Source organism: Lethenteron reissneri, chromosome 22 (genome assembly GCF_015708825.2).
Source record: "Lethenteron reissneri isolate LAM-NWPU_2019-01 chromosome 22, ASM1570882v1, whole genome shotgun sequence".
Classification (NCBI taxonomy): domain Eukaryota; kingdom Metazoa; phylum Chordata; class Hyperoartia; order Petromyzontiformes; family Petromyzontidae; genus Lethenteron; species Lethenteron reissneri.
Window position 1 is genome coordinate 512,719 of NC_083800.1, and position 24,951 is coordinate 537,669.

General features: G+C 54.0%; 3 protein-coding genes across 6 annotated transcripts; 1 reads left to right on the forward strand and 2 right to left on the reverse strand.

Annotated features, from left to right (window-relative positions):
* Window positions 1–20: 20 nt before the first annotated feature.
* On the forward strand, window positions 21–10,141 carry ENTPD4 (ectonucleoside triphosphate diphosphohydrolase 4). Of its 3 annotated transcripts, none has more exons than XM_061556178.1 (13): window positions 21–238; window positions 1,979–2,091; window positions 2,374–2,646; window positions 3,510–3,715; window positions 3,890–4,040; window positions 4,477–4,580; window positions 4,680–4,748; window positions 5,439–5,593; window positions 6,465–6,658; window positions 7,522–7,885; window positions 8,246–8,331; window positions 8,760–8,921; window positions 9,089–10,141. In XM_061556178.1, exons 2-13 carry the CDS (start codon window positions 2,072–2,074, stop codon window positions 9,327–9,329), a joined length of 2,025 nt encoding a protein of 674 aa, XP_061412162.1. In that variant the 5' UTR covers window positions 21–238; window positions 1,979–2,071; the 3' UTR covers window positions 9,330–10,141. The 3 variants fall into 3 exon arrangements, with proteins under 3 accessions (XP_061412162.1, XP_061412164.1, XP_061412163.1); XM_061556180.1 differs by having other exon boundaries at window positions 22–238; window positions 5,439–5,566; XM_061556179.1 differs by having other exon boundaries at window positions 22–238; window positions 1,979–2,085.
* A 1,046-nt stretch (window positions 10,142–11,187) lies between these two features.
* On the reverse strand, window positions 11,188–18,333 carry ATP6V0E1 (ATPase H+ transporting V0 subunit e1). Its single transcript, XM_061556182.1, has 4 exons — window positions 18,140–18,333; window positions 16,619–16,666; window positions 12,337–12,445; window positions 11,188–12,004 (listed from the first exon to the last, which is right to left on the reverse strand). Exons 1-3 carry the CDS (start codon window positions 18,241–18,243, stop codon window positions 12,352–12,354), a joined length of 246 nt encoding a protein of 81 aa, XP_061412166.1. The 5' UTR covers window positions 18,244–18,333; the 3' UTR covers window positions 11,188–12,004; window positions 12,337–12,351.
* A 1,849-nt stretch (window positions 18,334–20,182) lies between these two features.
* LOC133345449 (large ribosomal subunit protein uL24) lies at window positions 20,183–24,404 on the reverse strand. Of its 2 annotated transcripts, none has more exons than XM_061556185.1 (4): window positions 24,284–24,404; window positions 22,512–22,696; window positions 21,239–21,379; window positions 20,183–20,392 (listed from the first exon to the last, which is right to left on the reverse strand). In XM_061556185.1, the coding sequence occupies exons 2-4, from the start codon at window positions 22,677–22,679 to the stop codon at window positions 20,264–20,266; spliced, it is 438 nt and encodes a 145-aa protein (XP_061412169.1). In that variant the 5' UTR covers window positions 22,680–22,696; window positions 24,284–24,404; the 3' UTR covers window positions 20,183–20,263. The 2 variants fall into 2 exon arrangements, with proteins under 2 accessions (XP_061412169.1, XP_061412170.1); XM_061556186.1 differs by having other exon boundaries at window positions 22,512–22,693; window positions 24,284–24,394.
* Window positions 24,405–24,951: the final 547 nt, after the last annotated feature.

Here is a 24,951-nt window from a genome sequence, read left to right on the forward strand (position 1 = left end):
CGCCGTGAGCTCCTTTACGGCATCCCGGCTAAGAGGAGGTGGGGGAGGCCGACTCCTCGTTTCTTCGACCTCCTCCTCCTGCTGCTGCCGCTCTGCTTCCTCCTCCTGCTGCTCTTCCTCCTGCTGCTCCTTAACGACGCCGGCCAGCGAGGCTGCGTGCGTCGTGTTGGTCAGTGGCCGTCGCCTGGGCGTGCGGCAGGAGGCGGCGAGGAGGAGGAGGAGGCGCTGCTGCCGTGGGGTGAGTGGCGACCGCGGGTCGCGCGGGGCGACCACCGCGGAGGCGGCGGATAAATGAGCGGAGTTGCTCGCCTGCGCACTTCGCTACTGTACACGCACTGTACGTGCAGTATGTGTACAGTACGCGCACTGTACGCGGCTGCGTGTGAGTGCAGTTGGGTTACTTTCCGAGCGCGTCTCGTGTGTACATGGCTGTGTGTACATGACGTGTGTACATGGCTGTGTAGTACCGTGTGGACATGACGTGTGTACATGGCTGTGTAGTACCGTGTGGACATGACGTGTGTACATGGCGTGTGTACATGGCTGTGTGTACGCGCAGTCGACCAGCTCGAACGTGAACGGCGCAGCGCTGCAATAGCCGCTCGACGCCACTGCTGGCGGCGGTCGGGCCCGCACTGCTCGACTGAGCTCTGGCGGTGCTTGGCCTCCTCTTCCGTACTGACCCAGACGCGGAGCCAGAGGGGTTCATGTCCGGGTATCGGCGATCATGGGTCGACTGTACTCGTGTGTGCACTGTACACACTGCACTTGGTTACACGTGTCGCCAAGTACAGTACTATGTAATGTGTGCTTGTACTGTATCTTTGAATGAATACCCAGCGCGCCATGTAGCAAACATTAGCACTGGGGAGACAAAGGCGGCCAGCCAGGATATTGGTGCTGGCCATTCCACCTCTTTGTGCGTTAATATGCGCTCGCTAAAAAACACTTGCCCTCGAACGTCCGCGTCGCCTACACGGGGGACCTTTCCCTTGTGTGATGTGTGTGTGTACGCTGTGTGTGTGCGTGTGCTGTGTACGCTGTGTGTGTGCGTGTGCTGTGTGTACGCTGTGTGTACGCTGTGTGTGTGCGTGTGCTGTGTGTACGCTGTGTGTGTGCGTGTGCTGTGTGTACGCTGTGTGTACGCTGTGTGTGTGCGTGTGCGCTGTTGACTTTGCGCTGTAATCGAGTGACGCGGTGGGAAACCGCGCAGCTGGAGGTGCGGTGACGCGTGGCCGTGATGCCGCTCAAGGGGCGTGGTGGTGGTGGTGGTGGCCTTTCGAGTTGTGATGCCGCTCAGAGGCGTGGTGGTGGTGGTGGTGGCCTTTCGAGTTGTGATGCCGCTCAGAGGCGTGGTGGTGGTGGTGGTGGCCTTTCGAGTTGTGATGCCGCTCAGAGGCGTGGTGGTGGTGGTGGCCTTTCGAGTTGTGATGCCGCTCAGAGGCGTGGTGGTGGTGGTGGTGGCCTTTCGAGTTGTGACGCTGTCCAGAGGCGCGGTGGTGGTGGTGGATTTATTGGTGGAGTTCGTGTCACAATATTGGTGACGCTGGGGAGGATGTTGATGATGATATTAATGCTGATATTGTGATGTTTTTGTGATGTTATTCATGAGGGTGATGTTAATCATGACAGTTATGACTATTTAATTGATGCTAGTGGTGGTAATGATATTTTCAATAGGGTTCTGGTTATATTGATATTGTTGGCTATGCTGTTAATAATGATGATTATGATGCTGTCAAAGACATTACAACAGCTACTACGTATATCCTGCACGGCATCCACCCCACAGCCTGCTCCTGCAAGACTTTAGTGATAATGACGATGATGTTGGTGTTATCTTGGAGATGGATATGATGTCACGCGTGATGACAGGATTGTACTGATGGTAGCGATAGAAAATGTGTTGATGAGAATAAGGCTGCTGGTGATGATGGGGTGAGTAATGCTGATGGTGATGATGTTGGTCTGTACTCAGACGCGGTGGCGATGCCGTGGGGAGGCCCAGGCGGTGCGGAGTGATGAGGCACAGGCTACACGGCGAGTGTTGCTGGGGGGGAGCAGCTGATTGATGCTTATGGCCAGGTGCTGGTACGCGTGGACGCACGCACTTGTACACATTACACAACACCGTGTACGCATACACACAACACATCACACACAACTCATTATACATACACCCCATTGCACATGCACACATCAAAATGATACAAAACCTGTTACGTGCACAACTAATTATACACCAACAACAAAGACATTACACACACAACCCATTACACACAGCACCCGCACCCCCCCCCTCCCCAAGCAGGATTTTAACTCGCAACCTCACGTCTCCTTCCTCCTCACTCCATCCACACTCATCTCCCTCAGGCTCTTCTCATGGTGCCGGCTGCCGGCCTCGTGGCACTTCAGCTGCGCCGCGTGCGCCGCCGCCGCCGTTCCGCGAGCGCCACCGGGCGCCGCCACCGCCATCTCCTCGTGCTGCCTGGGAGCGGGGGGGGCAGGCGGGGCGCCCCCCGCGCCACGCAGGCTGCTGGCGCTGCTGCTGGCGCTGGCCGCTTTGGTGCTGCTGTGCGGCCTCTACGTGCTGGGGGCGGCGCACTCGGCCGGCGCGCAGCGCACGGAGAGCCGTGCCCTTGAGAGGTGGGAGCCGGGGGGGGGGGGGGATCAACGGGCACACGCGGTACCAGAGTCCGTGCTGCGCTCGAGTAGCCGGCTGAATGGCCGCCGGCTGTCTGAACAGCACCGCGACGCACGTGCCGTCGTATTAACGACAACCGGCACCCGGCCACTCGAGCGCTCGCTGGAGTGGCTGGCGGTACGAGTGGTGGGTGAGTGGCTGCATGAGCGGTCTCGCGAGTGGCTGGGCGAGTGGCTGGGCGAGTGGCTGGGCGAGTGGTGTCGCTGTTGTGTGACGTGGCAGCTGCTGCCAGTGCCACGTCGGAGTTTGGCACGGCGCTCGCGATCGCTCTCCGCCCGGGCAGTAAAAGCGTTTGTGAAATATTAAAGACGAGGCGGCGGAGGAGATTGTGGTAATATAATGGAGGGTCTGGGGAGGGTGTGTGCCGTGAAGTAATGGAAAGTTAACTATTACCATCACGAGCATTGATGAGACACTCGATGTAGAAACCAGTCCAGAATTTGGTTGTGTTGAACCAATGCTACTAAGGTGCACTCCCAGAAGGAACGCCATGTGGCTGATGGGATGTGGTGGTAACGTTGACAGTGGTGGTGATATTGGAGGTAGTGGTTATGGTAATGGTTATGCAGACGCCGCCGGTGGTGAAAGTGATGACGGTGGTGACAACGGCGGCGGTCACCGGTGGTGAAAGTGATGACGGTGGTGACAACGGCGGCGGTCACCGGTGGTGAAAGTGATGACGGTGGTGACAACGGTGGTGGTGGCGGTCACCGGTGGTGGCGGTCACCGGTGGTGGCGGTCACCGGTGGTAGCGGTCACCGGTGGTGGTCACCGATGGTGGTCACCGTGGTGATGGTGCGTGCAGGTTCCTGGAGCACATGCTGCAGGCGGAGGCCACGGACACGCTGGACGCGGCGCTGTCGTACGGCGTGGTGGTGGACTGCGGTAGCAGCGGCACGCGTGTCTTCGTGTACGTGTGGCCGCCGCACAATGGCAACCCGCACGACCTACTCGACATCCGGCAGATGCGAGACCGCAGTCGCAACCCCGTGGTGAAGAAGATCAAGCCCGGTGAGTGCCCGGCAGCACCGGGTCGGCCGTGTTGGGGTCATTGTCGGCATCGGCACGGTCCATTCATTGTCCTCTTTCATATTCAGCGCTCGCCCCACCGGTGTTGTGCTGCATTGTGCCTTGCTGTGTGCTATGTTGTATGCTATGTTGTGCTGTCGTGCCGTGCTGTGGTAGGGATCTCCACGCTGGCTCCTAGCCCCGAGAAGGCGAGCGACTACATCCGGCCGCTGCTCAGCTTTGCGGCGTCGCACATCCCCCTGGGCAAGCACAGGGAGACGCCGCTCTACATCCTGTGCACTGCCGGCATGAGGTTGCTGCCCGACAGGTGATGCCTGCTGCTGCTACTGCGGCGTGCGTGTCTGCGTGTGTCTTGTGTGTGTGGGGAGCGGTAGGCAAGGTGGTTCGCGAACTGCACGATGAACTCGAGTTCCATTCATGCCCAACATCGACTCGCTGCCAGTAGTGAGCCTTTAACACTTCACTCAAGGGCCTCAAAATGCACCTAGCCCGGTACAAGTGCTGTGGTGACGTCACCACCACTTAGTGGTGAATGGCGGCTGTTATTTTAGTTTGTGGGTGTACGTGTCTCTTGTACATGCACACTCGACCGTGTCTTCGGGATTGTGAGTGGCGTTTCCAATGCCATTCAAAGTAGACTATTCCATTACTAGAAGAGTGGACTGTACCATTAGTGAATAGCAGTGTACCTTTATTGGAGGTGAGTGCACCGTACCACTGTGTCTCACTGTCTGTCTCTGCAGTCTGCAGGAGGCAATCCTGGAGGACCTGCGCACCGACATCCCGCTCGAGTTTGACTTCCTCTTCTCCGACTCGCACGTCGAGGTCATCTCGGGCAAGCAGGAGGGTGAGGTCACTGGCTCACGCATCTCATGCAGTGGTGCCAACCCAGTTGGTTGTATGTGCGCGAGTTATTGTGGTATGTGTGTGCGCGTGTGTGTCTCAGGTGTGTACGCGTGGATTGGCATCAACTTTGTTCTGGATCGCTTCAATCACGTGGAGGAAGAGGAGGAGGGTGAGGATTTGCCCGGCGTCATCGCTATCGGTCGTCGTCGTCATTCCTAACATTCTTTACCAACACCGGAATCATCGTCAGTTGTTCGTAGGCGACGCGGCCCGGTGGTGGCGTGCTCGCCGCTCGTTGCGGAGGTTTACGGTGAGGCTGTGGCAGGCCGCCCTGGTTAACACTGCAGTATTAACCGTATAAATACTGTGCGCTGTCTGCTTCACAATAGATGTTACAGATCCCGTTATGTTATCCGAACCACGATGGGCACTGGCATCCTGGTGAAAATTGACCACATTTGAAAAATTACACCGCAAATAATTTGAATTGGAAAAAAAACACTCGGCAACATTTCCCCCTAACAGACTATTTTGTTCTTGCGTATGGCAAGATGTTAGGGAGCTAAATGCCTGCCAGATTCCCACTTGCAGGCCAGTGCTGCGTACAACTTATGTCAAGTTGGGATAGCTGCCACTGGGGGTCCCCTAGGCTAGACTGCTCCAGGGAAATGGAATGGTTGAGACGAGATCTAAGAAGCGTTGAGATGCGAAAGCCTTCAAGTAAGTGCCCTATATGTGCAAATCCTTGTCTTTGGGTCTCCGTGTTAGTTTATGGGTCTCTGAATCTGTCGATAGGTCTCTGTGCCTTGTTGTGTCCTCTCACCTCCGTTCCTCTCATTGTGACCTGCGAATGGCCCAGACGAGGGGGAGGAGGCGGTGGGACCCGGCGGGGGGGCCCCCCACGCGGGCGGGGGCAGGAAGCGCACCGTGGGGATCCTGGACATGGGCGGCGCGTCCACGCAGGTCGCGTACGAAGTTCCCAAGAGCGTAAGCTTCGGCAGCGGCACCGCACAGGTCACTAGCCCTCCTCTTCCTTTCCTTCCTCGTCTCTCCCCCACCACACATGCTCACACGTGCCCCCCCCCCCCCCCCGCACACACACGCACCACCACTTGCACAAACACACTCTCCCACAGCTGCTTACCACCCTCCCCTAACCACTTACTCGCCTACCCTAAGGGTCGCTACCTTTTCCGGTGACCAAACCCAGACATGTTTCTTGGCCTGGGGCTATCATCAACATTGTGCGGTCTTTTGCATTAAAGTCCACGGCAATGCTGGCACCGGCAATGCAGGCACCGGATCTCGGTACAACTGGGTTCGCCACCCCAACACAGACGCCAATTCCTGGAGTGTCCAGTCGGTCAAACCCGGGCAGGTGGCGACCCCCCCCCCCCCCGCCCCCATCCCATCGCTTACCGGCCACTTGCACGTGCTGCCTCTCCGCTTGCGTGCCACGGCGTTTAGCGGAGGCCTACCCTCATCTTCCTCCTCCTCCTCCCTCCTCATAGTTGCCCCCGTTGCGTAAATTGCTGCGCGAGCAACTCGCTCGCGAGTAACGCCAACCGCACGCGGCCGCGACCGTCCGGTCTCGCGTGGCCGCACAGTCGCCTGCTTGCAGCCAACTCGGTCACCCGAGTTGGATTCCCGCTCACGGCCAACGTCGGTGACGAATATCCGAAGTGGTTCCTGGGCTGAATGTCGACTTTGAGTACTTTGACAACGGTGGCCAGGAGCGGTGTCGGCCCCACCGCCCCCCCCCTCCTCCTCCTCGTGGGTGCACCGTGCCAGTTGTTGCAGGCGCTGCCCCCCAACGGCACTTTCCCCTGCAGGATTGTGAAGGCTACACAGGTGGGGGGGGCACCTTTGTCTGCGCGTGTCTCAGGAGGAGATCGCGAAGTCGTCCCTGGCCGAGTTCAACCTGGGCTGCGACGAACACCACACGCAGCACATCTACCGCGTGTTCGTCACCACCTTCCTGGGCTCGGGTGCCAACGCCGTGCGCCAGCGCTACGAGCAGGCGCTGCTCAACGCGACCGACGCCGCCGCGGCGCTGAACGGCGACAACGGAACCGCGCGGTGAGCAAGGTGGCGTCGCGAGTGTGCGAGCAAGAGGACGCGCAAGTGATTGCGCAGAGTGTGACCGAGTAGATCTAAACGTGTGCAAGTCTACGTTGCGCGTCTGAGCGAGTGAGCACCAGCAGGTGTACGAGTGTGCGAGATGCTCGCACTCATTCCTGACACGCGTGACCGGGTGTTTAAACACGCGTGACCGGGTGTTTAAACACGGGCTTCCTTGCCTTGAGTGAACCGGTCGTGCACGGCACGTCCTCCTCGTAGGGCCAAACCGGAATCCCAATGAGGGATTCCGGTTTGGCGTGGTCAAGGGAAGGTGTGGGCCCCCCTTCAGGGAGCGTGGGTGTTGCGGTCACATTGCACTGGGAAGCGTTCAATGAGGCAGCAGTCCGGGTGATCAATGGTCTGGCACCGATTTACTCGCGGTCAGTTTTATAGTTACTACTGCCATTGTGAACATTCCTGTGAACATCACTCATTGATTCTTCTGCCCATGGCAAAGATTTGGTCTGCCGGACTGTGTTCAACAACCATACTGCAGCTCACAACATGCCCCGCCACCCACTCGCTACGTCACTCACCAACCAACCCACCCACTCACTACGTCACTCACCAACCCACCCACCCGCTCACTACGTCACTCACCAACCCACCCACCCGCTCACTACGTCACTCACCAACCCACCCACCCGCTCACTACGTCACTCACCCACCCACCCACTCACTACGTCACTCACCAACCCACCCACCCACTCACTACCTCACTCACCAACCCACCCACTCACTACGTCACTCATTAACTCGTCCACCCACTCACCAACCCACCCACCCACTCATTAACTCGTCCACCCGTCGTGCCGTCCCAGCGCCTCCGCTGTGCGGGCGTCTCCGTCCGTGGCGCTCGTCCCCGCGGTGGGGGGCGCCCCGGCCCCCCCCCTCGTGGACGACCCCTGCCTCCCGGCGGAGGCGGCGGACACGGTGGAGCGGCGAGGGGGGGCCGGGGGGGGCACCCCCTCTCGCCGACTGCTCCTGCGTGGCGCCGGAGACTTTGATGGGTGCCGGGCGGCCGTGCGGCCCTTCCTGACCGGTGCGTTGCGGCCGCCCCTGGACCTGCCGGCTCTTGCCGGCGCCGGGGAGTTCTACGGCTTCTCCGAGTTCTACTACTGCACCGAGGACGTGCTGAGAATCGGCGGGGCCTACGACGCCCGCAGATACGCCAAGGCCGCCGCGGTGAGGGCCTCACAAGTTTGTCAGTGATAGTGATTTGGCTTGCGATGATGTAACGATTCACTCGTCCGGTCTCATGCTTGTGCTATGCCCTGTGCTATATATTCTATTCGTGAGTCGGCTATGGGTTTTTGTCACCCGTATTTTGATTCGTCATTGATTTTTTTGGTGGGGCTGCCTCATGGCCAAATCTTGTATGCGATGCATGTGCTATGTATAACTGTGCTCTCCGCGCTATGTACTGTGCACGCTTTATGCTGTGCACCTGAATGTTTCGTGCTGTGCTATTTCCTGCGCACCGCAGCCTGCGCATTGCGTGCTCTGTAAGCTGAACACCGCGTGCTGCATGTACTCTGCCGGCAGGAGTACTGTGCAACGCGCTGGGGCACGCTGGTGGAGCGCTTTGAGCGCAAACTCTACTCGCCGCACGCCGACACGCACCGCCTCAAGTGAGTGGCATGGAGCTGTGCTCCCGACGCACGCACGAGGGTACACCGACAGTGCACACAGGAACAAGGAGAGACGCACGCTGTGAATTAATCCCCCGTGCCAGACGCAGGAACGCGTGCAGGCTAGAGACGTCGCCGTGACATTGACCGTCGCACACTGCGTGTGGGCATGGGCCGGACGCGTGGGAAGGTGGCGGCAGCCAACGGTGGGACGTGCCGGGAAGGAGACGCAGGATCCAGAGGGATGGTTATGCCTTGGGGAGGCCTTGATCCAGCAGTGGATTGGTCATGGCCGACGGCAGTGATGCGTAGACGAATGAACTGGCGTTGACAGCCGTGTCCACTAGGGGCGCTACGATGGCAAAGTATAAAAGTCATTGGGCGTTCCTCGGCAGAGCGTTGTAACCACCACCACCGGCGCGACGCAGGTACCAGTGCTTCAAGTCGGCGTGGGTTTACGAGATGCTGCACTCCGGCCTGGGCTTCCCTGAGAGCTACGCTGGGCTCCGCACCGCGCAGCTAGTCTACGACAAGGAGGTGCAGTGGACGCTGGGAGCCATCCTCTACCGCACACGCTTCTTACCACTCAGGTATGCATGTTGAACTCATTTCGCACTGTACATAGCCGACTGTGCCGCACTGAGACCCGCGGCGAGCACGGGGCACACGGAACTGGGTGCAGTGCAGAGCCTGTGCGTTGAGGGTTTTTATAAACGGGTAATCATCATCATCGTCGTCGTTGCTCACCACCCCACAGGGACATGAACCAGCAGCAGGGAGTGGGGGAGGGGCCACGTGGGCCCCGCTCCCCATGGCGCCGCTACTCCTCCTTCCTCTACAACCCCCACCTCTTCTCCGCCTGCTTCCTCGTCGTCGCTCTCGCCATCTTGCTGTACCTCCTCCGTCTGCGTCGCATCCACCGCCGCCTGGCGGCCAGCTCCCCTGCCTCGTCCGCCTCCTCTGCGCTACTGTGGATGGAAGAGGGCGGTGCCCCCTGAGTAGGAGCGAGGGGGCTTCTCGGGGTGTCCAGCCCCTGGGGGTCGGGAGGTCGGAGTTGTGGCGGCAGGAAGGCGGCGGCGGTTGCGCCACGACGCTGGCCGGTGTTCGGGATCGTAGAGAATCGTTGGAGATCGCCGTCGTGAGGACATCGAAGCCCATTCGCCGACGGCCGATTGACGTTGACCACCGTGTGCGGTGCAGGACCCAGACCACTATTCCCACGGACGGGCCCCCACAACCGACCCGGTCTAATTAACTCCTCCCCTCAGAATCTTGTAGCCAGGCATCTGGCACCCGCTGCAGAGCTGGTGCAGTTGCACCGCCTGTGCACTCATTAACAGCAACGTTGGATGTACATTCTAGTGGTGCTGTTGGGGCGGCGAGAGACGGCTGGAGAGATCTATAGAGAGAAAGCAATCATCCCAATGCTTGGAAGTGCGCTGCTTGTATAATTTATCACGGTGATGTGTGTGTATATTTGCTAGCGTGAAATGAATGCTGCAGAGAATTTCTGCACGTCTGGTTGTAGGTACCTCTCCCATTGTGTGTGCGTGCGTAGCGGGTTAATGCATTGCGCTACTATCCCGGCAACCCGAGTTCGCTCTCAGCTCGACGCCAACACCGGTGACATCTTAATCCATCCTCTGCCTCCCCTAGGTCGACTCAGCCTCAAATACATATCTGGTGCAGTGTGTAAACAGCATTGGAGACAAAGGCGGCCAGGCAACTCATTCCAGCACCAAGACATTCAGTGTGCTGGCAACCCCGTATAGCCTTAACAGACTGTCGGGGCAAGTGCTGCGAGCGAGTGGTACCTATGAAGGTCGGCACAGCACCAGGGGTGGATGGAATCAACCACGTCCGGCCGCCTTTGTCTCCCTCGCGGTGATGTTTACACAGCAGGGTTCGTAGTGCAGCGTGCTAACTGCTGCGCCACCGCTCCGCCCCCATGTGCACGGACACAAGTGGAAGCGACCAGGGTGGTGTGGGGTTGGCTCCCGGACGTTTACTGAGTGGCGAAAGAGCGCGCGGGCGTGAATCTTGCGGACGGAATAAAGCGCACAACCTCCCAACCAGCGGCGCTCTCTGGGTGGTTCACAACACCCAACGACATTTACACCGTGAAGTGGCAGCTACTCAAACACGACGCTAGCCTAGGCACAGCACAAACAAATATTCCACACCACTGATGAACTTGGGACACATTGGCAAGGGTGGTAAGTCGGTCTTATTCACTTTCAGCGCTGGGCAATTTTGATTTAGCGTGTTCACCCTGGGAAGCCTCACCGAGTCTCATGACTTTAGGAAGATCCTGCCAAGTTTTGAGTAGGGGGTGATGCTCAGGGAGTATGTCAGCATTAGGATGTTTGGCCAACATCAATTACTGTATTTTAATTAACAATTGGAGGAAACCCATGCAGAACAAAGGGGGAACATACAATAAACTCAAAGGTACCCGAGTCTAGTCAAACCCAGGCGCTTGCAGCGAGGCACGGGAGTTAACCACTGCACTGCTGCCCAGTTAGTGGCACCGTGCGTTTAAACATCGACCGTGGCCCCGGATGTTGATGCCACGGATGCCTTCCACCTCCTCCAATGCACCTCAGGAGATGTGCAGCGACCACCAAGACATGCCACTATCTGCTCTTAAGACTAGACACCAAATAGAGCTGCCCCAACGTTGATGAATGGTCTTTGAGAATTGCTAATTTCCTCCCACATGCAGAAACACTTATCCTGCTACACCTGGTGTTCCCAGGGATCCGACCCCAAGTACTCGCCAGACTTAAACTCGCTTAGCTTCTGAGATTTGGCAGAATCGGTGAATGGCTTAGGAAGATCCCGCACGCAGGAACGGAGTGTTTTAAGGTTTATGGTAATGTTGCTCTCAAGCCGATGGTTTGAATCAGACCGCACGGGATGAGACGAGCGAGATGGGAAAAGCATTGCCACAGAAAAAATCATTTAAAAAATCTAACCGTCATTGGGAATGGTGCCGAAACGCGACGCGGTGAGACCGAGTGGACGCAGGCCGCCCCATACCAGACCCACCAGTGGCATCATGGAGAACGCAATTGGGTAGACTGCTTCTCCACCTCTTGTCTTTCTACATAAACACTGCCAACATTTACACATCCATCAGCCAAATAGCCTGCTGAGAGTGCGTATTTTTGATAGCATTGGTTCAATAGGAACAAAGCTAGAGGGGTTTTGATATTCAGTGTCTCATCAGCAGGGGAGTCTGGCTTGCTTGATGTTTACAGGCAAGGGCCCTCTCTTAGCGGTGCTCGTTCGATGCACGGCTATTTTAAGAAGGCTGCATGCCCACGAGGCCGCGTGGTGGTGGTCGAAGGGACGTGTAAAGAACGCGTCATTTACGCGGAGGGACGGACGCGTGGAGGCGGTGGCGGCGTCCGCTTCGTTACTCTGCGCCACGGTGATAGGAAGTGAGCGAGGGCGTCCACAATTGTGGGTGCACAGTAGGGGGGCAGGGGCAGCATTAAAATGTACACCAGTCACACGGGGGGGGGGGGGGGTGGGGGGTTGGGCAGCAGGAGAGAATGGGAGGACAAAATCTCAAATTACACCAAAGATTCAATTCACATTTTTCACCGGATCCGGGAAACCAGGGAGTTGGTGGAACCCGTCTTCAGTAGGTGGTGTCACCGGATTCCTGAGAAACAAGAACGCAGGGGGGTGAGGACATTTACAGTTATGTGGGGATGGGCTTTGTGTCGTCGCAGGAGCAGCAGTGATCGTTCTGTAAGAGCAATCCTCCTGCTCCTGCTGCCCCTGTATGGCACAGGGCCACTCAGCACCTGGCAGTGAGCGGGCGTTTGCCGATAGGGGGCAATGACTGCTTCCGTGTGAAATCCCAATTGAGTGTTGTGCGGTGTAATATTTGACTTTAAAACATGTGCACCGTAGTTCTGGCGTCGATGGTGTTTACACCACCCCAGCCACACCTGAACCCACGTGTGTGCGAGTGTCCACGGAGCCACGTACCGGTGCCATCGCTCCTCAGGGCCACTGGTACTTGAGGTACCAGATGGTTTCATTGGAGAGCTGCGGCCCAAACAGCGGGTTCAACTGAGCCAGGATAGCGATGAGCCAGCTAGAGGGGGAGACGGGTGGGTGGGCCGAGAGAGGGGAAAATAGGTGGGAGAGAAAGGAAGAGGAGAGGGGAGAGAGATAAGGGAGTGAGGTGGGGGGGGGAGAGTGGAGAGAAATCAGGGAGGAAGTGGAGAGGGGGGGAGAGTGGCATTGGTGTCACGAACAACACAACACAGATTAACCGCACATGGCCCCGGCTCGAGACGTTGAGTGGCATTCACCAAGATCAAATGAGCAGAGCCATGAACATCCCTGCACCAGTGGTATTAATTGAACATTCCTATGACTCACAGGGGTTAAGTCAATGTAGAGGACATTCACTGTTGATCTTCCCCACAGTGGGGGGGGGGGGGGGGGGGGGGGAGTTGACCGGGTGACCCAGCTCATCATCCCCCCCCTACCGCTGCCAAAGTCAGAACGCGCAACCTTCCGACTGCAGGCCGTGCGCTCTTCCGGCGAGCCCCCCACCCCCCCCCCCCCCGTATTAAATAAAAAAAGAACGACAAATAATCTCCAAACTGAACCGTGGCGGTCTCAACGGAGTCTCCACTTTCCTGGTCCTCCTCCTCCTCTCGTACCCAGGGGCGGTAGTAGGGGCTGGAGCGGGTGGTGGCGATGCAGATCTGATGCCTCCGTTTGTTGTTGTTTGAACGACCCAAAACAAACAGCGTCCCCGTGAGCGATCCTCCTCACCCAACCACCGGCCACAGCCCGGCAGGTCTGGCGTGTACCGGGCGGGCGGCGTGGCGGCCCAGAGGTGACCACGCCGGGTTCTCAACTCGCTACACCTGAGAACCCGGTCATCAGCCGCACGGCCTACATCGTAGTGGATAATTTCACCAGCATTGGTTCAACAAAATAAAGACTTGACCGGTTTTAATATTTACCATCTCATCAGCAGTAAGACTCGTTTGAACCATGATGAATTGCCAAATGTTTATAGGCAAGGACCATCAAATATCTACTCACCGCAACTCTACACTGCTGTGAAATCCGTAGTTCTCTCACACACCTGCTCCCCACATTCTCTTCCTCCAACTGTAATCCACTCCCTGCTAAACGAATGTCACCACCACCCAAACGCTGGAGGCCGGAACGTCTGTCTCTGTTGTTGTTTTCATACAGGGGTTGTATTTTTTTTGTCTCAATTCTGCGTCCATTAGCGGAGGGTGATCGGGGGGAGACACGGGGCCACGGGGGTCGCGATGATGAGGACGGAGGACGGAGGGCATCACGGCGACAGGCCACGAGCAGAGGACTTGTGCCAGACTAAACAACCCCCAGGCCATGAATCCAGATATTTGGGGTTTTCAGCGGAGAATCCCGAGCACGATCAACCATGTTTGTGCTCGGCACCGCAACAGGACAGGGAGCACCGCGTGTGAACCGACTGGTAAACTGCACGAGTTCACCGGTAAAACCCCGGTTAGCGGTTTGCCACACGTAGGAACGTCTCGAGCAACAAACCGGACGTGTTGAGCTTCTCAACTGAGGAACGAAGCAAGCTGCCGCCAGGGGTGGTGGGAATGGTGAACACACAGGTTGCGGGCTCGATTCCATCTCTCCGCACAGCAGTTGAGTCGACAATGGAAGAGTAGGCCAAATCTAGAGCTGCCTCGAGTGGAGGCGCTTTCCGTCAGCAGTTATGTGCTCTGGCAATTGCAGGGCTGCATGTTTACCTTTTATTTGCCCATAGATGATTTACCCTCAGGCCTGCCGCCATGCGGAGTGTACGTACACGCATGCCAGTCAGCGCGTTTGTTACACCACTGGAATCCGTTACCAGTCTCTGACCTTTGGAACGGCCTATTGATTCTGAAAATGGTTATCGGTTACCAATCCTCATGGAGACACAGCTCGTGCTGTTGTTACTTAATATCTTGCACAAAGTTGCTGTACTGCATTGAATGCACTCCGTAGCGTTAGTATAAAACTGCCTATAACACCAAGCAAATCTCTCGGCGGTTTAAGAGGCCACACCTTGCTGATGAGACTCAGATAAACTGAAATCAGTTTGGAGCATTCCTGCATAAACAAATGCTATAAGAATGTTGATATTGCTGGTTGCTGCAGCCGTACGCATGGTTTTCTCCGGTTCTCCCACATGAAGACAAATTCTCATGAAAAGAGATTTGGCCAAGTCTCGAAAACACGACCACAAGACTCGGGAAGGTTTCCTGGGTGAATCTTTGCCCCGATTCCCGGTCTTTGGGCGCCTCCCGGCGGCGAAGCTCCGGTACAACACAAGTGACTTGCTGCTGTTCGAATGGCCATTTCTGCTCATCTGTTTATAGGGCTTTTCGGAGCCAGTGGTGCAAACCCAACATTTCTATGGCGGGGGCGAGTATATACAACCACTGTTCCCCACACAGTGGTACTCATTCATTTGGCCCCCGGAGGGAAAGATGATGATGGGCCGAGTCGGTCTCAAACAGGATTGGAACTCGCTCCCTTCCGCCTGCTGTTGCTACAGAACTCGGCTCAATGATCACAAAACATTGGCAGGCTTCTAACGACTCGTAGATTTAACTTAATTATGATCACCACCATACATCCTTTGATACGTGCATGATAACAATTCATATTATTTGGTTCTTTCATTAAAGTCACGTAGATATAAAATAACATAAAAATTATTTCAAAACTGACGACGTTTCGATCGCAACACAAGCGGTCGTCATCAGGCAGAGAGAACAAGCGGGAAAGTTTTAAGTCAAATGAAAACAAGTATTAGTGATTTACAGTTTGCACAATTGTACGCAGACCAAGTGAGTAAACGAGGCTGCAAATGAAACTAATACAACATAAACAATGTGGTGTCTTCGTTCAAGTGCAGTATGTACTTGTTTGGTCTACGAGGATGATGTGCGTATCTATGTGTGTATATTGAACTTTATTCGCACTGTAACCCAAATATAATTCATGAATGAATGAGTGATTTGTGTGTTGCAGAGGTCGGCTGAGCGAGCGCCATCGTCTCCTGACTTTGTCCTCTGCTGCCGCCCCAGAGCGGCGGGGTCCAGGTTTGGCGACACAGGCGAGGGGAGACTGGACAGGTCCGGCTAGGGCGGTGTTTACCGAACACAACTAACGCACCCACCCAGCCAGCCTCTCAGCCAGCCGGCAATACGCCAAGCATTACCAACAGCACACACAACAACACACACATACTTACTGGTCTTAAAGGCCAGTCACTAAGACACCAACTGTATCCAACCAGAAGTAAGCCATCTAGTCAACCAGAGTGCCTCAAAGTTACACAACCTGTAAGATAGAAACACATCCAATGAACGACTTAGCCTATCAGCTAGTCACCCAGGCACCGCTATCCACCACTTAGGAGCTCAGCTGCCCCCAACTCAACGTCACCGCGAGTTGCTTTCCCGCGTTGTGAATGTTCCATCGCTCGGTGACCATGTCGTTTTTACTGCAGCGTTCACAAAACACCTCCGCGGAGATTGTGCTAAGAGTCCAGCACAGCACTGGCAAGGGATTTATGAGTGCGGTGTAAAAATGTATCATACTGTAGCACCTCATGCAGCAGAAAACTATTACTAACCACTCCATATTCATACAGTGTGGACTAGTCTTACCATATAATTATTGTGTACTTCTGCAGTGCCTGGTATTAATTGTATGTACCCCGAATGGATAATGGGCTGAATTGACCCTCAACCAGAAAATAACTTGTGGATTTTAGATTTTAAGTAGGCCCTCTTCACCATCACGAATGATGGTCTATCCAATGCTGGATGAAGGCGTGCCCATGCTATGGCCATTCCTCATGACCATGTGATGCCACAATCCATCCCGGTCCTGCATAGCTACTGACCTCATAGCCGCGTTTAGCAATGGTCATGCTCTCATTCGTGCTTAATCATTTGGCCGTTATTCCACCACAAGTCTCGTCCACTGACAATTACCCACTTACAGCTATTACCTGCACACAGCCCTTTACGATAGCAGTGTTTAATGAATACACCTTTCACTACGTATAAATATGCAAGTCAATGACCCACACCGACCACCACCCTCAACGTGCCTGATCTTATCAAGTGCCTGGAGATCAGTGTTGTAGGCCCGGACTGCAAGGTGGCCAGGAAGTGGCAGTATAGCAATGGATTAGTACATCCATCTGTGTGGAGTGGTGAGTGTAGAGTGCTGTGGAACTCACAAGAGGTAGCAGCAAACGGCACATGTCACCAGCATGGTGTTGATAACTCTGTGGAAAGAAGAGCGGAGTCAGGAATAATCATAAGCACACAAATGTATATTTGTCTCTCCACGTATAAAAAAACAGTTTTTTACACATCCCATCAGCAAGCCGGGTTCTGGGAGCACACAATTTCAGCACAATCAGTTAAATGCAAGAAAACTGGACCACTTTTAATATTAATTGTCTCATCAGCAGTGTGGCTTTCTTTGAACCAATGCTGAACGCCAGATGTTCAAATGCAAGGACCCTCCACTGTTCGTTATTGGGTGCGAATTCAACACAAAGCTCGATTACAATCAACACCAACAACTCCCAGCGTCGTTGTTGAGAATATAAAAAACGAAATGATGAAGCAATCCGCCTCCCATATCTGTCCCTCCACATGAAAAAAAACCACTTTTATATATTTAGTTATTTAGTCTTCTCCACAACGACCATAATTATTATTTTGGAGTCAGGTTTAATGCAAGAACCACTGCAACACACTTGGGTTCGAATCCCAGCCTTGGGTAACATCAGTCACGAGTGGTCACTGAACATGACCCGGGCCACCGCTAGGGTCGACTCGGCACTTCGTGTTGAACTTCTTTCGCACTCTACGTCGCCAGCCGTGCTGCTCGTATTTGACAAAGCACACAACGGGTAACGCATTCTAGTCGGTCTTAATAGGTTCTCGCTAAAATTATTTTCGCCACTGCTGGTCTAAGAATTATACGCCATACAAATGCCGAAAACACAACGTATTGGAGCAAGCGAGCTGATTAAACACTCCACTCCACTGATGAAACAATGAATATTGAAACCGGTCCAGCGTTTGGCTTGCGTTAAATCAATGCTGCGGCTGCTGCTGCCGCTAATATGGACTCTTTGAAGGCTGCTGAGATGTGTAAATAAGAATTTTATGGAGGTGATATGGGAAGGAGGCGAATTCCGTAGCTAATGTCCCGTGCAGGGTTACAGACTGCCGGGCCAAGGCGCTGTTAGCGAGCAGAGCGGCTTACGGCGGTGACCAGTCCAACGTCCTTTGTATCCCCAATGCTCATGTTCACACCACGTACTCAACTCGAATGAGACGTGCGATACTGATAAAACATAGTTTTAATTTGTACTAACGACTACCAGTGTAAGCTTTCACTATTAACGTATAAATTTCGATTTAAAGCTTTCGTGACTGCAGGGATTCATCTTCTTGGTTCTTTCGGTAAAGTCACGGAGAATGGAAATAATAAAATAATTAAAATAAAACAATAAAATAATTCTCACGACGTTTCGGCCACAACGCAAGCAGCCGTCCTTATCGTATATCAAACAACTGGTATTTACATTTAAGATGTTATGTACAGAACATATTTGCCCAGTAGGCCTCAAATGTCCATGCGTAGCCTGCGCCCTTGCCTAAGCGGCCGGGGCGGAAACCATCCCGCCTCCTCGCCGGCCGGAGCGACGTGACGACCCGTAAAGGGTTTGCCGAGAACTCACCCTCTGTTGGGCCCCTTGGGGATGAACCAGGGCACGACGAAGCCGATGATGCCCCAGAAGACCGTCATGACGATGATGGGGATGGTGAGGCCGTGGTAGCCCATCCTGGCGAGACGGCGGCGAGAAGCGACACCGCCACAGAAGATCGCCCCGTGTCACGTGATGCACGCACGTGCTCTACATTTCCCAGCGCGGATTGGCACGGGGGCGTGGCTGCCTATCCAGTGTATGGAATTAGAGCCGCGTTAAATACCCCTGCTCAGCTGATCGTCTCAAGCCATGTCCAGGCGCAGCCCCGCAATTGCCTACCCACGCCACTGCCGGCAGAAGAGTGCCCCAGCATGGGGGGCTCTCGAGGGTGCTGGGTCCACTTGACATTTCGTTTTGCCGTTCGACTCACGTGAACTGCGCGGTGGTGCTGTCCACACAACCCCCTCGTGCGCCGTGTCGGTCTTAATAGCTGCTCGCTAACACGTGCTCCGAGTCTGTGACGGATCTGTTTTTATACGAACTGCATGTGGCAGATCTTCAGCAAGCTACTCTGCTGATGAGACGCCGAATGTTAAAAGCGGCCCAGTTTGATTGCAATTCTGATGAAAGTATGCACTCCCAGGTCGTTGGGCTAATAGAATGTGTACACATTTTGCAGGGACAAATGAAAGGCAAATTTCCTATCAATGTATTTTGTTGCTTATATTCCACACGCCGCCGATCATTTTGTATTCGTCACTTGTGTGGACGTGTTCCTTGTTACTCAACTCTCTCGTTGGTCTAAATTGAAAACTAATTTCTTTAGAACTGCTTTTTGAGTTTAGTTTGTTGGCCTTCCCCCGCACCTCCGATTAGCAAGGATAGCTACGTACGGTGTGAAAGGAGTTCTCCATACAGTACATGGGTTCTCGGCGGCTGGTACGCCCTCTTGTGCGTGCGATCAGGAGTGCAATGCTCAATACTCGACGTTCGTGGACTAAAAATCCTCCAAATAGCAGGTTTTGTAAATTACTGAGACGCTGTTTCGCTCTTTATTAACTTAATGCAAATGCTCACCACATTCCAAATTAATCTCCAAAGTACAAACTTCCGGAAGGGGTGAGCACCCAGTTCTCACTGCGTCCGATCGCCGTCAAAGTGAAGCAGTCTGGAGAAATGGCGAAGTGGTGTTTGCTAATTGACCATCACTCTTCTACAATGAGCACCAAGGTGACTGCTCCTGGAAACTTCTCTCCTTCGTCCACCCACGTTGACAACTAGCGTCGACTAGACCTTCATTTCAGCTTCGTGTTTAACCAACACATTGCAGGTCACTTATTCTGCTCCCTTCTACGTACTTGAGAATTCTCCCACCGTCTATTTTCCCAAGCTCTTATAACCTTGCTTAAATTTCGATTTAAAACTTTCGCGACTGCATGGATTCGTATTCTTGGTTCTTTCGGTAAAGTCACGTAGAAAGGAAATAATAAAAATAAAACAAAAGATAAAACTCCCACGTTTCAGCCACAACGCAAGCAGCCGTCCTCGCGTGAAGAACAGGGCTGTCGGAAAGACAGCGTCCTAATGAACACTAAGCTTGGCAGCGTATTTTTAAGCTGTGTAGGCGTACACATTCCACAAGTAGTGACTAATCCCATATCTGCATGTCATCAATATGCTAAATTCCTGTTGATATGTAAACTCCTTTATCAGGGTGCTCTCCTCCAACCCAGGTTAAAAATACGCTGCCGAGCTTAGCAGTGTTAATTAGGACGCTGTCTCTCCGACAGCCGTTCTTCACCCGAGGACGGCTGCTTGCGTTGTGGCCGAAACGTCGTGAGAATTTTATCCTGTTTTACTTTAGTTTTATTATTTCCCTTCTATGTGACTTTACCGAAAGAACCAAGAATATGAACCTTGCTTAATTAAATATTACTGTTATCAATAAAACATGTCTTAACAGTCCTGTTTGTTGCTGCCCCCTCACGTTTTTGGGCTAAATACTCAGCAACCAACAGTCGAGTTGTTAAAACACTCCACCACCCAACACATCCACACAACCAACACAGAGCGTTCTTGTGAAACAACGATGTTTTTATTGTAATTGCCGGGGCAGGCGGGCAAGTGGGGGGAGGAGGAAGAGGTTGGTTGTCCTCACTCCTGCATCTTCTCGATCGTCTCCTCCTTGTACTTCCCCTTGTCCTGGCCCTGCTGCCTGGACTTGCCTTTCTTCTCCAGGATCTTCTTGCGGTCTTTGTCAAGCTTCAGCTTCGTGATCACCACCTGCAGGCCAAGGAGGCGTCACCGCCATGATATTAGTCCTTATGACAACCACAGCCGGCACGATTAGTCGACCAATCGACTAAAAGCACGTGGCAACAATAACCTGCACTAGCAATGATGGATAACCGTGGCATTGGCTACACCGACAATAACGATGACGTTTCAATGAAACCGCTTTCAGCTGCTTCGTCAGGTCGTGAACTTGGAAATTAAGTTAATGATGTAGCAGCTGTGACAACGGTGGTGTCAGTAGCAGTCATGCTGATGTGTGGAGCAGTAGCGTGACGATTATTTGAACTCAGGCTCATTTAAGTACCTAGTGTGATATGTAAACATTGCCACTCGGGATTCAAAGGCAGTCGGCGTGGTGCTGGCCACCCACGCCCTCGTGTGCCGTGCCGACCTTCATATCTAACACTTTCCCCAACAATGTGGTAAAGGCTATACGGGGGACCTTTGTCTTTGGTTATGACAGGAGTGATTCTGATGGTGGTGGCTTTAGGGATAACAATGACGATGGCAGCAGTTAAGGATGACCAAGACATCGATGAAAACATGGTAATGCAGCAGCAGCGGAAGTCACGGATGCTAGTGGTGGCCGGAGCAATGACAAGGATGCCAGTCGTGATGAAAATGGCAATGATGATGATAGTAGCGACAGTCGCAGTGATGATGATATAACAATAACCATGGTGGTGGTTGCAATGACAATGATGGTGTTGGCAGCAGTGATTATGGTGGCAGCTTATACAATATGGTGATAATGACAAGTTGGAATAGTGACGATTGATGATGACTCGGCAATGAAGGCAGTTTCAGCAAGAACGCCTGCACCCTCGCGCCCACCTTGCTGGGATGGATTCCCACGTGCACGCTGGCGCCGTTGGCCTTCTCTCTCTGGATGCGCTCGATGAAGATGATGTACTTCTTCCTGTACACCTGCACCACCTTGCCCACCTGCTGGCCCTTGTAGTGACCGCGCACCACCTGCCCACAGCCACGCACACACACGTGACAAGGATCACTTACGGCCTCTCGTCCTTGTGATTACAAGACGAATAAGAAGACACCACATATCTGTCCCTCCACACATCCCATCAGCTACACAGGATTAGACATCGCAATCATTGCCCCCCTTCCGGCACACGAACTCCCACTTGCACACTGGACCACCTTGCCACACAGGGACAGCTGCCACTGGGGGGGGGGGGGGGTCTCCTTTGAATGTTTGAGATGAGATACAAGGTACTTTTTAAGATCCTGAGGCATTCAAGCACCATATACACGAGACCAGGTGGCTCAGCTGCAGAGCCAGTGGCTCGTAATCAGAGTTGCGAGTTCAAATCCTGCGTTGGGGTTCACTCAGCCAATCGTCCCTCAAATCGGTCGACAAAACAAGTGCCACTTTGTGGGGGAGTCAACAGTGGTTGTCCTATGGGAAGATTCGCCTGCACCAAATCAATGTGGAACTGCATCACTGGCTCAGGGTTAACAGATGCCTGAACATCCTACAATAAACATGTTATAGATCCCTTTCACAATCCATGAAGTCCAGAAGAGAAACACCGGATTAGTGTTAAAAAGTGATTTGGCAAAAACGGCAGCGCTGGGTAGGACGTGTGCGGGACAAAAGATGGCCTGTTACAGAGCTGGGCATTGAAGTGATCTCCACAAGTCTGGCGACTAATGGCCAGATGGTGGGATAATGCAAGGGCAGATCTATGGGTCTCTGTGAATATATGGATCTCTATGCGAGTCAAAGAAGAGTGGTTGGAGACTGCCAGGGCCTCTGCGATTCTCCTGTGTAGCAGCAGGAGCTGCTGGATTTGGCCGAGGTGAAAGGCGTTGCTGGCCAATTTCTTCTTCCTCATCAACAACCACCTCCTCTTCCCCACCTCAACAACTACACCAACACAACCACCATCATCATCCCTCCTGCCACTCTCCTCCCCTCCAGACAAATGCCACAACACGACCGCATCTGCCGCGCTCATGGTGGAGACGAGTGGCAAGCAGAGGGAGGTGGTGGGATCATCATCATCATCGGGTTGGTCATGACGATACCTTGAAGCTTGATACGCGCAAACTATTGTCATCGTCGCGTCGGGGTCGCACGCACCTGGACCTCGTCGTCCTTGCGGATGGGCATGGAGCGCACGCTGTACTTCTGCCGCAGCTCCTTGGAGAGCGGGGACGACATGATCTTCCTGCGCACGTGCGACGGCGCGTTGAAGTGCCGCTTGCGGTTCTTGCGCCGCGACGACGTCACAAACTTGTTCAGCTTCATGGCGGCTGCTGGTGCTGCTGGAGATTGTGTTCGTGGTGTTGTGGAGGGGAAGGGAGAGGTGCGAGTGGGGAGGTGGTGGTTGTGTTGTTGGTGATGCGTGGTTGTTAGTGGCGAGAGACGAGTATCAGGCAGGGAGGTGGTGGTGGTTGTTATTGTAGAGAGGGAAGTAGAGTAGCAGGGAGGTGGTGGTTTGTTGTGGAAAGGAGTGGCAGGTGGGATTGGTGGTTGTGGGAGGTAGAGGTGAGATTGGGAGGTGGTGGTTGTAGCGTCGTTGTTTGGTGTAGTTGTGGAGAGCAGAAAGGATGGAGAGAAAACAGAGGCAACACATTCTGTTAGTTGGTTTTAAGAACAATTTGTTGCAGGATTGTATTTATACGCTTTCATGCTTCTCCAACCCAGACGAGCGTGAAATATTGTTAAATAACCCTCCCAGGCATGGGGACGCTCTCATCCAGCAGCCTCGTGACAAAGTGCTGTACACGTTACCTACCCAGTAAGCATGTGATGGATGCATCCACCACAAAGCATAACATCACGGTATACAAATGGGTACACTACAGTTTGTCAATCAGCAGGTGGCGAGGTCTTCCAAGACGTCCGACCCGCGAGTCAGAAGAGTAGACCAAACACCCTCGAGAGGAAGGCGTCTCTGGCGCTCCTTCGGCCAGTAGAGGCGTGAGCGACCTGCAAGGCTGTGCCTCCAACTTTCACCTCCACGTGGTAAAATTCGACTTGTTGTTTATAATTGAACTTGCCACGTGTATAAAACACACGGCACGGCACGGATCACATGGCCACACGCGGCAAGGGGGCCTGATGCTGGATGACCATGCCCCACGTGCTCGGCAGAACGCGCCGCTACAATTAGAAATCACAACTGGGGCGAGTTTAGCAATCGTCAGGCAGCGGCGGTAGCAAGGCCTCACCAAGTCCTCACTATAATCATGCATGACCACATTCCCATGGCAAGAGGCGGGCCATACAGAGGCGATGCTTCTATACACGGCGGACAAACGTGGCGGCACTCGGCTCTTAAAAGTTCTGCCCAAGTGGTGGACATTTCACATTCTGAGACAGGGCCCAGTGTCGTCTCTCCCTACCACGTTAATGATGGGGTCATGCCGCCCGCGCACAATAGTGCTGGTCTATTAAAATTACGCCACCGCAACATTTTAATACAACCCATTGCCACTACTCAATTATAACAGCATCATCGCCCATGGTGTATTCACTGCTGGATGAAGGCATACCCATGCAGTCGCCATCCCGTTCTCCGACCACGCATCTCACTCCCGTAAGTACCTAAATCCCTCCATAGTTCCATCCCTACGGTGATTTCCCGTGCTAAACAACCCTTCAACATTAACAGCAGCACGAAACACTGTTTCACCGCGCTTAGCGGCCATCGGGTCCAACATCGCGATTGACCGACACCCGCCGCCCGCTCGGGAGCCTCATCCTCTCGCCCCAGCGCCACCAAATCCCCTCGAGGAGACCGGCGCTATATCCCCCCGCACTCCTTGGGCCCCCAACGAGAGAGGAGATGCCTCATGGGGTCGATGTTCACGGATTGCTCGCGGCGCCCAGGAACCACAGTCACTTACCGCTCAGCGATGGCGGCCGAAAGGGAGATCGTGATGTCACCAAAAGGCGATTACGTAGGCGAGAGTGATGACGTCACCGCGCGGAGCAGTGACATGACGTCATCCGCAGTGAAGTAAAATGTAAGCACAGATGACGTCAAATCTATATTTATTTCCGTTTGCTATTTTGTAATGAAACTAAAACAGAATCATTATTTCTAGATTTGAAGCTTTCGTGACTGCATGAATCAGAATCATTATCTCTATATTTGAAGTTTTCGTTCCATACTCTGGTTTTTTCGTAGGTAAAAAATATAAAATAAGTGTGTTTGTGCTTTCGCTTCGTTCCCCCCACCTGAAGGACGCCTGTGTTGCGCCCGAAACGTCGTGATTTAATTTAGTTGTTGTCATTTATTATTTATTTTATATGTTTCACCTACGCGACTTTACCGAAAAACCCAAAGCGTATAGAATCATTATCGTCGTGGTGGAGAGTGTAAGTGCCACATGAATGAGCAGACAACACGCTCCCCTCCCCCCACTGTCCCTGCGCATGAGCAAGACGCGTCGTGGTGGTTCAGCAGCGCCGGCTCGTGCAGCCCGGGCCCTGCTGCTGGCGAGCCGCGCAGTGTCGGAGCCCGTCCACAGTGAGCTTGAGTCGGGGCGGCGTCACGCTATCAGCAACTCCC

Excerpts from the sequence above, each read along its gene's own strand:
- ENTPD4 (XM_061556178.1), top strand. The coding sequence starts at position 2,072 with ATGCTTATGGCCAGGTGCTG. Across the intron at positions 3,716-3,889 it reads GGTGAAGAAGATCAAGCCCG|GGATCTCCACGCTGGCTCCT; the intron begins GTGAGTGCCCGG and ends GTGCTGTGGTAG. Across the intron at positions 8,332-8,759 it reads GCCGACACGCACCGCCTCAA|GTACCAGTGCTTCAAGTCGG; the intron begins GTGAGTGGCATG and ends GGCGCGACGCAG.
- ATP6V0E1 (XM_061556182.1), bottom strand. The coding sequence starts at position 18,243 with ATGGGCTACCACGGCCTCACCATCCCCATCATCGTCATGACGGTCTTC. Across the intron at positions 16,667-18,139 it reads CCCAAGGGGCCCAACAGAGG|AGTTATCAACACCATGCTGG; the intron begins GTGAGTTCTCGG and ends TTCTTTCCACAG. Across the intron at positions 12,446-16,618 it reads GCCGTTTGCTGCTACCTCTT|CTGGCTCATCGCTATCCTGG; the intron begins GTGAGTTCCACA and ends CTCCCCCTCTAG.
- LOC133345449 (XM_061556185.1), bottom strand. The coding sequence starts at position 22,679 with ATGAAGCTGAACAAGTTTGTGACGTCGTCGCGGCGCAAGAACCGCAAG. Across the intron at positions 21,380-22,511 it reads GCAAGGACGACGAGGTCCAG|GTGGTGCGCGGTCACTACAA; the intron begins GTGCGTGCGACC and ends GGCTGTGGGCAG. Across the intron at positions 20,393-21,238 it reads TGGGAATCCATCCCAGCAAG|GTGGTGATCACGAAGCTGAA; the intron begins GTGGGCGCGAGG and ends CTTGGCCTGCAG.